This window comes from Solanum dulcamara, chromosome 2 (genome assembly GCF_947179165.1).
Source record: "Solanum dulcamara chromosome 2, daSolDulc1.2, whole genome shotgun sequence".
Classification (NCBI taxonomy): Eukaryota; Viridiplantae; Streptophyta; class Magnoliopsida; order Solanales; family Solanaceae; genus Solanum; species Solanum dulcamara.
Window position 1 is genome coordinate 15,675,171 of NC_077238.1, and position 10,400 is coordinate 15,685,570.

General features: G+C 34.6%; 1 protein-coding gene across 1 annotated transcript; it reads left to right on the forward strand.

Annotated features, from left to right (window-relative positions):
* The first annotated feature begins 6,021 nt into the window (after nt 1-6,021).
* On the forward strand, nt 6,022-10,183 carry LOC129875655 (L-tryptophan--pyruvate aminotransferase 1-like). Its single transcript, XM_055950940.1, has 5 exons — nt 6,022-6,122; nt 6,661-6,964; nt 7,836-8,116; nt 9,274-9,566; nt 9,797-10,183. The coding sequence occupies exons 1-5, from the start codon at nt 6,022-6,024 to the stop codon at nt 9,997-9,999; spliced, it is 1,182 nt and encodes a 393-aa protein (XP_055806915.1). The 3' UTR covers nt 10,000-10,183.
* Nucleotides 10,184-10,400: the final 217 nt, after the last annotated feature.

Below are 10,400 nucleotides of genomic sequence, written 5' to 3' on the forward strand. Positions count from 1 at the left end.
TATGATAGATATCGGAACTCTATGTAATCGAACAATCTCGCGGATATAGAGTTTGGCTAACTTTTCGGCATCATACGTCACCTTGACTGGAACGAAGTGAGCAGACTTAGTTAACCTATCAACAATCACCCATATTGAATCAAACTTACCTAATGTCTTTGGAAGGCCGACCACAAAATCCATTGCAATCCTTTCCCACTTCCATTCAGGAATGGGCATTCTCTGAAGTGTCCCTCCAGGCCTTTGGTGTTCATATTTTACCTGCTGACAATTTGGACAGTAGGCAACAAAATCAGCAATGTCACGTTTCATTCTGCTCCACCAATAATGTTGTCTCAGATCGCGATACATCTTGGTTGCACTAGGATGTATAGAGTACCTCGAACTATGAGCCTCTGCAAGAATAGTCTGAATTAAATTATCAATACGAGGCACACATACCCGCCCCTTAATCCTCAAGATGCCTTCCTCATCGATCACAGCCTCCTTGGCCTCTCCCCGCAAGACCATATCACGAATTCGACTCAGCTTCTCATCTTCAAATTGCTTTTCTTTAATCTTGTCAAGGAAAGAAGATCTTGCCTCCACACAGGCCAAAAATCCTCCCTTCTCAGTTACTTCCAGCCTCATAAAGTCATTAGCCAGAGTTTGAATCTCTCTAGCCAATGGACGTCTGGAAACCTGCAAATGAGCTAAACTCCCCATGCTCCCTGATTTTCTGCTCAAGGCATCAGCCACTACATTAGCTTTTCCTGGATGATAAAGAATAGTGATATCATAGTCCTTTAGCAATTCCATCCACCTCCTCTGCCTCAAGTTCAAGTTTTTCTGAGTGAATACATGTTGTAAACTGCGATGATCTGTATACACTTCACATTTTACCCCATATAGATAATGTCTCCACTGCTTCAATGCAAATACAACCACAGCCAACTCTAAATCATGAGTGGGGTAATTACGCTCATGCACCTTCAATTGCCTTGAAGCATAGGCAATTACCTTCTTCTCCTGCATTAGCACTGCACCTAAACCAGAATATGATGCATCACAATAAACAATGAAATTCTTACCTTCTACTGGCAGGGCAAGAATTAGTGCAGTAGTCAATAAGGTCTTGAGTTTCAGAAAGCTCTTTTCACACTCATCCGACCATACAAATGGAACTTTCTGCTTGGTCAGATTAGTCAGCTGGGAAGCAATAGAAGCAAATCCCTTGACGAACCGGCGGTAGTAACTAGCCAAACCAATAAAACTCCTTACCTCTGAGACATTAGTGGGCCTTGCCCAACTCTTCACTGCTTCAATCTTTTGGGGATCCACCATCACTCCATCTTTAGAAACCACGTGCCCTAAGAAAGACACTGAATCAAGCCAGAACTCACACTTGGAGAATTTGGCATATAACCTCTTCTCCCTTAACAATCCCAGAACAGTTCTCAGATGCTCTTCATGTTCTTTTTGGCTCTTTGAGTAGATCAATATATCATCAATAAAAACAATAACAAAGAGGTCCAAATATGGCTTAAATATTCCATTCATCAGACTCATGAAAGCAGCAGGCGCATTTGTAAGCCCAAAAGACATTACCAAAAATTCATAGTGTCCATGCTGGTTCGAAAAGCAGTCTTTGGTACATCTGTTACCCGTATTTTCAGCTGATGATAATCGGACCTCAAATCATTTTTGAGAAAACACAAGCACCCTCCAACTGATCGAATAAGTCATCAATGCGAGGAAAGGGATACCTATTTTTAATAGTTACCTTGTTTAGCTGCCTGTAGTCTATGCACATACGAAGGCTACCATCCTTCTTCTTCATAAATAAAAACTAGAGCACCCCAAGGAGAGGCACTCGGTCTAATAAAACATCTACCCAACAACTCCTGAAGTTGGGCCTTCAACTCCCTCAACTCAGCCGGGGTCATTCTATAAGGTGGAATGGAAATAGGGCGAGTACCGGGCTCCAGGTCGATATAAAAATCTATATCCCTATCAGGTGGCATACCAGATAAGTCTACGGGGAAAATATTCATAAGCTCACGTACAATTAAAATAGACTCAATCGATGACACTTCAGAACTGTCATCCCTGAGATGTGTTAGGAAGGCTAAACAACCCTTACTCACCAACCTCTTAGCACAAAGAAAAAAGATAATCCAAACTGGGGCGGAAAGATAGTCACCCTCCCACACCAAAATCCATCCTAGGCTTGGCTAATGTCACAATCTTAGCATTACAATCTAAGATAACAAAATTTGGAGAGAGCCAAGTCATACCCAAGATTACATCAAAGTCAACCATCTCTAAAATAATCAAATCTACATAAGTTCTGCTCCCCACAAAAGTCACAAGGCAAGACCTATACACTTTCTCAACTAGCACAGACTTACCAACGATACTAGAAACATGAATAGGCATGTTAAGTAAGTCACAATGTAAATCGAGTCCATCAGCAAATATGGAAGATACATAAGAAAATGTGAATCCAGGATCAAACAATACGAAAGCCAAGTTATCGCAGACCATAAGAGTACATGTGATAATAGCATCGACTGTCTCTGCCTCTGACCTCCCGGGGAAAGCATAACAATGGGCTCTATTGCGAAGCTATCTGGCTTCACCCCCTCTACCTCTATCACAAAATAATCCACTTTCAAAGGTCTAATCCAATTTTATATGCATGTTCTTACTAAAATCTTCGATTGCCTTTACCCAAGTTTACTTGTTGGGTCTTCCTGTACCCATAATCTTGTCGTTCCTATATCAATCCACTCTCTCAGAGCTTATGATAAAGTCACCGATCCTTATCTAGAATGTTTGAAATATACTCAACAACCTAAACGCATTAATCATATCTAAAATATACCCCTAGAACATATTATACCTATTGAGAAGATTGTACCTCAAATGATCTGCACCTTCTTACTCATTGAATAACTACAAAACATTATCAAATTCAACCCATTCTATCTCTATCCCAAGCGATATACATTCTTTCATAGGTCAGGTCGCTAGTAGAAGTAACACAATCCATAATCTAACCAAGTAAGCATCGATATCATTATAGTAGTCATATCCTTACCCTTTTTGATATACACTCAATCTATGAAACTGCAATAGAGATTCTAACCATAATCCTTTCACAAAGTGGTAAAATCCGCTCTTCTGGACTGAAGCAAGGTTGCATATTTGGATAAGGCACGAAACCTGATCTCACAGGCTACAACGAATATCTTTCCTTGCTTTATATTTTGGAACTCATCTCCCCTCTTGTCCCTCTAGGTTCGGGGGATATACTTCTCTATAAAGAAGTTAGAAGACGTTTCCTAGCTGCCTGATCTCTGCCCCTGGTGGGCTTTCTCGTGTGATCTCTACCACGATCTCTCGTCACTAACCACCTTTAGCTACAGCCCTAATGGCTGGCTCAGGCGATGCTATTGTTTTAGTTCTGATCATTTGCGAAAATAGAGTGAAGAAGGTTAGATACCAATTTGTATCACCTAGATACCAATTGGATTCAAGTAATAGCACGAAAGAAAGAAGGAATGGAGTTTTCCTAAGGTCCCGTAGCCTCTCGAAGAAAAGTAAAGGCGTCCCCATACCATTCCGCAAGACTCTACTAGACCTGTCCTTGTGTGATGAGATCACCGAACCTAAAGCTCTGATACCAAGTTTGTCACGACCCAAAATGGGCCGTGAGTGGCACCCACACTTAACCTTCTGGGTGGGAGAACCAACGATACAAACCCCAACTAATAACAATAACGCGGAAACTCAAATAAATATATTTTTCCCCAAAATCTGAAAGTCATCACATTAAGGACATCTAATTTCTAAAACTAAGTCTGGAAGTATCAAACACTAAAATAAACAAATAACAAAATGTGTCCGAAAACTAAAGACACCATGTCATAACCGGGAGAGTTCATCACGAGCTAGAAGGATAGCTCACCCTGAAATCCGATGATCTTGAGACTGACTAGAGCTGAGGTCGAGTCGAAGTCTGTGGAACACTCGCTGCACTCCACAAAATAAAACAAGAAAGATACAAGTAGGGGTCAGTACAGGACAACAGGTACTGAGTAGGTATCATCGGTCGACTCAAAATAGAAATCAATATACATAAAATAATAGTGGGAAATCAACAACAACACTTAACAGGTGGCAACCCACAAACAATTTCATAACCGGTCAACAATATCAAGATCACACATGAGGACTCAAGCCTCCACACCACACTCTTTGAAATATGAGTTTTTGGAGATTGGGTAGCATTAAGTAATTTTAATTTATTTCCCTTTAATATTACCGTGCCGGAACGTGACACCCGATCCAAATATACTGTGTCGGAACGTGACACCCGATCCAAATATGCCGTGTCGGAACGTGACACCCGATCCAAATATACTGTGTCGGAACGTGACACCCGATCCAAATATATTTAATTTATCATTCCTTATGATTACATTCCACTTCATTAACAATATTTCATCAAGCCTTCTTTATTCAAGGCACCCTTTTTTGATAGGGCAAGTTCAAGATTATGGATTTCATGGCCTCGGGATTTCAGACCAATCACAACAACATATCAACCATCCAAACCACAACAATTAAATGCGTAGTAAATTTCACATATTACTCAATGAATATCAATCACTATTAAGAGTCTATCTATGATATAGAATAAAACCATAACCTACCTCAATCGAAGAACCGAATCCAAGCAAGCTAATTCACGAATGTCTTTCCTTCCTTCAATTCCAATCTATCAATTATACAATATTTATAAGAAACTAGTCTGTAGACACCAATATTATTTACATGTTTAACCTAGACCCAACAACTCACCCAATTCTATAATCAATTTCTTAAAATCTCAAGCCTAGGGTTAAGTCTTAATTCCTCTAAATAACATAAATTTAAGGGTATTCATATAATACAATACACCTACTATTTAATTATCTACCTCAATATATTAAAACTTGAATTAAATTGTGATAATTAACTAAAAATAACTAAAAGGCAAGATAATTATTAGCAACAGTGGCCACGCACTATGCAACCAAGTTGCAGAACCTCCTTTCTTAATGCTCAATCCATTTTCACGTAATAGTAATCATAGTGATTACCCAATAATTAATAATATATATGTATAGCCTATCTTAGCAACTAGCATGTAGAAAGGGAATATGTTTAGCCATTACCTGAAAGTTGTATTTCCGTTGGCGAGGCTGCAATTTGTCACGTTCTAGGGCAATACTAATTTCACCAACTTATCTAATATATAGGCTAAGTAGTATAAGTTATTAACTAATTTAACACTTTAGCCCACCAACTAAATTAATTATCTAAAATCACCCTTCAATTACTTAATTGTAGTTATCGAATAGTCCAAAATTCCATCTAAAAATTTATGAATTGAGTCTTTTATGAACTAAAAATTCCTAATACTCAAAACGACCTAATGGGTCGTTACATGCATCAACTCCAATTATCATGTGGCTTTCAGAAAGACACTTACAGGGCCATAAAAAAGGAGGAGAAATTAGTATATTATTTTGTGTTACATTATTTCTATTTTTTTTTATTTTATAATATAAAGAATAAGAGTTAGTTGTTGATTTATTGGTAATATCTTTGACAAATCTGGATAAACACACACAGAAGAACAAAAATGAACTTCCATATTTGTCAAAAATATAGTTTCCTTTTTATTTACGAAACGATTTATTCTCCTTATTACATGGAAAATTTTCAGGAGAACTAAAATGGAAAAAATCAAGATTAGAAAAAGAGATAATTGCAATTCTACTCCAATTAATTAGAGAGGCTTTTGTTGAGATTTACATGTGCAATTAATAAGGTAATCCATTTAAAATTTTGTATATTAATTAAAAAGACTATTGTGGCAAGTAGACTTGTCTCCTTCCCTATATATAGACTCTAAATCTGTCTTCTTTTATCATGCATAAAATTATTTTTGATTCATTTAAGATTTTAGAAAAAAAGAAGAAGAAGAAGATGTGTGGAACAGATGGTTGCCTTATCAAGTCTTCTTCAATTCCTTGTGCAACTCCAGAAAATGGCCCTAGGGATACTTCCATGACTATTGTTCTGGATCAGTGAGTATTCTTTTATAATTTTAATTTAATTTTTGTTACAATGTTTCATATAAGTTATAGGCTTGTGGTCTTGGTCAATCCTTCTGATTCAATTTTTTATATATGAAATCACTATTTTTGATTTACTCAATATTGAGTGTTCTATTATGTTTTCTAGAATGTGAGAATTTTTCTCCAATGATCTTTTTTAAGTGATAATTTTAATTATGACTTTGATTATCCTAGTGGACTAAATTTATCTGTAAAAAATCATCTAATTTCATAGAAGAATTTAGTCATTAGGCTCATAGGTAAACAAAATTTAAAAATTGACCATAGAAAAAGTTAGATGGTGCAAATAATTCTTTACAGTTGTACTCACCTTGGCATAAAGAATGGATCTGTTGTGTCCTTATAGGATCCTTCCTTAATGAACTAGCTAGCTCTTGAGATTTATTAAATCTCTCTCAAGATTAGATCTATTTTTATACAATTTGTAGAAATGTTCAATTTTTTGTGGGAATATTAACTTGAAATTTCATTTTTATTTTGTGTATAGTGGTGATCCAACAATGTACGAGTCATATTGGAGAAAGATAGAGAACAAGTGTGACATAACATTCAATGGTTATGAGTTATTGAGTTATTTTGCTAATAGTAAGAGTTTGTGTTGGTTCTTGGAGTCAAAACTAGAGGAAGAAATTAAAAGGCTACACAATGTGGTTGAAAATGCAATTGTGGATGATCATTATATTATTGTTGGCACTGGATCAAGCCAGCTTATGCAGGCTGCACTTTATGCTCTTTCTCCTACTGATGAACCTGAACCAATCAGTGTAGTTTCCGCTGCACCTTTTTATTCGGTATGCATTTACAAATAAAATATTTCCTTATATATATTTTTTTATTTAAATTGTAAGGAATGTACTATGTTCAATAAAATTAATGAACTAAAGCTAAATTTTATTAAACAAATTTTAAATATTTTTGGAAGAAAATAGTGATGTTTGGAGTAAAATAATAATAGTTAAGTGATACTTATTCTAAAATAAAAAAATATATATTTAAACGCAATTTTCAAAAATTGACCGACCATTCAGATAATTAAGTGTCCAAGATAAACATCATATTTTTACACAAATAAGGGAACCCAAAAAAGTTGAGGCAGTAATTTGTGTCTTATATAAACAGGTGAAAGCGACAATGGGTAATAGTAAAAATTAGAAACCTGAAGTCATAATGAAGTGAAAAAACAGAGGGAGATCACATCAGGTGATTGATTAAATTTTGTACTACTACTCATGGGATTAAGCAGAAGGTTTTGTTTTGTAACTATCTGACAAGCTGACACGATATAAAGACTTTAAATATTATATATAACATGCCTAATATTGATCACTCTCTAATTAACTTATTAAAAGTCAATGAAACAAAGAATTTAATAATGCCTAGCTATTTCACTTGTGTAAACGTACCATCTCTCGCTGAGACAATGTTAGGTACTTACATTGTATCCTAAAGAAACATAGAGGAACATGATTCATGCAAAAAATTTGCAATACATATGGTTCTTGTTGGATTTTGAATTCGAGATTTTATGATTCACAACTCTCTGACAACACCATTAAGTGCAATATGAATCATAATTCTTGAAACACATCATGTGACTTAATTAGTCCAATTTAAAAGTGACATAATTTCTTGATTAATGACTAAGTAATTGTCTTTTTGCAGTCATATCCAGAAGTAACTGATTTTGTGAGGTCGGGGCTACACAAATGGGCAGGAGATGCAAGAACTTTTGAGAAAGATGGACCCTATATTGAGTTCATTACATCTCCAAATAACCCCGATGGAGTTATTAGAGAGCCTGTAGTTAATGGAGATCAAGGAAAATTAATTTATGATTTAGCTTATTATTGGCCACAGTACACTGCTATTACCGTACCTGCCAACCATGATGTTATGCTCTTCACTATTTCCAAATGCACTGGCCATGCTGGTTCCAGAATCGGGTAAGTTTTTCAAACATTGGCTTGCATCATTTAGTAGAAGTGAGGTCACAATTATTGACAAAATTAAAAAGTAACACAAAATTAAAACATTGTAATTAGGGCTGTACAAGGCAAATAGATAAACCGTATCAAACCGATAAACCGAATCAAACCGGAAAAAAAAACCCGACTAGTGGTTTGGTTTGACTTGGTTTGGTGTTTGGAAAAAAAACCCGACCATTATAGGGTTGGTTTGGTTTTAATTAAAAAAAGTCAAACCGAACCCAAACCGACCCGATTATAGATATACTACTTTTAAATTATGTTATACATAAAAATATTTATTAAAATATAATTTATAAATATTTTTTAAAATTTTTTCATAATTTTTGTTTTCTTTCTTACATTTAGATTTGGACTTGAGAAGTCCATCTAAATAATATACAAAAAAAAAAGCTCATCTTATAAAGTTATATTATAAAGTTAAAACTTCAAACAGTGTTCTGCCTCCATCTTATATGTTGATATTTTGTACTAGAACTCTTTTTAAGAAGCACTGCTCTGTGCTTTTTATTAGATACTATGAAAAACCCAAAAAATCCGAAAAAATCCAAAAAACCCGAGAAACCCGAAAAAACCCGAAAAACTCGAGAAAAATTGATATAAAAAAACCCGACTTTTATTGGTTTGGTTTGGTTTATAGATTTAATAACCCGACACAAATAATTTGGTTTGGTTTGTAAAAAATCTGAACCAACCCGATCCATGTACACCCCTAATTGTAATCATTAATTACAAGCTTTTTAACTGAAAAATAATTTATGAGAGTTTGCTTATCAGGCATATAAACTATTATTTCTAGCTTCAACAGTTTTATCGAAATTCAAAACTACTTATTTTTTTAAAATAGGTTTCAAATCATTTATATGTACGTGTTTTTCAGGATCAACTCCTTTGGATTAGTTAAGCCAAATAGGCTCTAGGACATCAAAAAGATGTGTTGTAAGCAACATATACTGACACAAGTATCCGTGACTGATTCTATTGCTTAAACTTATAAGTTACATGGAGACAATATTATCATTGTTCCCACATCCCCTTCCAATGTGAACTTTTAGAAATCTACAAATTTCAATTTCTCACTTAAGATGGTATTACTTAATTTGATTTGCATGCAGTTGGGCACTTGTTAAAGACAAAGAGGTGGCAAGAAAGATGACTAAGTTCATGGAGATCAGTACAATTGGGGTATCAAAGGAAGCTCAACTCAGAGCTGCTAGAATTCTTGAAGTGATCTCTGATAGCTGTTTGGATCCCACATTGGAAAATTTCTTTGAATATACTCAATCTCTTATGACTGATAGATGGCAGAGGTTAAGACAAGTTGTTATGGCCAATGACATTTTTGTCCTCCCGAAATATCCTCTTCAGTATTGTTTCTTCATAAAAGACTTCCGTGAATCACACCCTGGTAATCACAAAAATATTATAAATAATATTTTTTTTACTTTTGTTTAAAAAATAATGTAACTTCATATATTTGATTATTATTTTAACTTTTTAAACTATTCATTTTAGATGTCATAATAATGTCATGTCACTGTCACGTTCAAGAACACAAGCTCTTAAATTATTGGTATATATTTGAAAATAGTTCCTTTTCTTTTGAATTTGTAATTTATATATTTTTTTCCGAAACAGCGTTTGCGTGGCTAATCTGCAAAGGAAGTGAAGAGGAGGATTGTGAGAAGCTTCTTAAAGGACACAAGATTCAAACAAGGAGTGGAAGAAAATTTGGGAGTGATTCAAGAAATGTTAGAATAAGTATGCTGAGTAGAGATGAAGACTTCAACATTTTTCTACAGAGGCTTATGGCTATTCAAAGACCTACAAGTGATAATTAAGATATATCTATGCATGAAATATATTTACTTAGTTATATTTATATAATATCAGTTTTTAGCAAAATATTCTAACTATCAATGGGTAATAGTTAGACTTAATATTGCATTTTCTTTTGGCAGCAATGAAACTGGGATTTTGAATGTGTTGAAGAGTAGACTCTCTGAATTCAAATTAAAATAGAAAAGGGAAAATATTACTTTTGGTCTCACAGTTCTTTTGACTTGTGATATTAGATGAGAAATGTCTAATCTTCAATTAGTTTAACACACTTTAAGTGTGTGTTAGTATGTTATCTTTGGATTATTTTTAGAATTGTATTGCTGTCAAATATGGAGTAATAAGACAAACTCAATATAACACACTCATATTTAAGTAATGTAATTAATTGAAAATTAAATAT

What these genes read in the sequence shown, in the direction of transcription:
- LOC129875655 (XM_055950940.1), top strand. Translation starts at nt 6,022, where the DNA reads ATGTGTGGAACAGATGGTTGCCTTATCAAGTCTTCTTCAATTCCTTGT. An exon ending in CCGCTGCACCTTTTTATTCG is followed by an intron (nt 6,965 to 7,835) that starts GTATGCATTTAC and finishes GTCTTTTTGCAG; the next exon opens with TCATATCCAGAAGTAACTGA. An exon ending in CATGCTGGTTCCAGAATCGG is followed by an intron (nt 8,117 to 9,273) that starts GTAAGTTTTTCA and finishes ATTTGCATGCAG; the next exon opens with TTGGGCACTTGTTAAAGACA.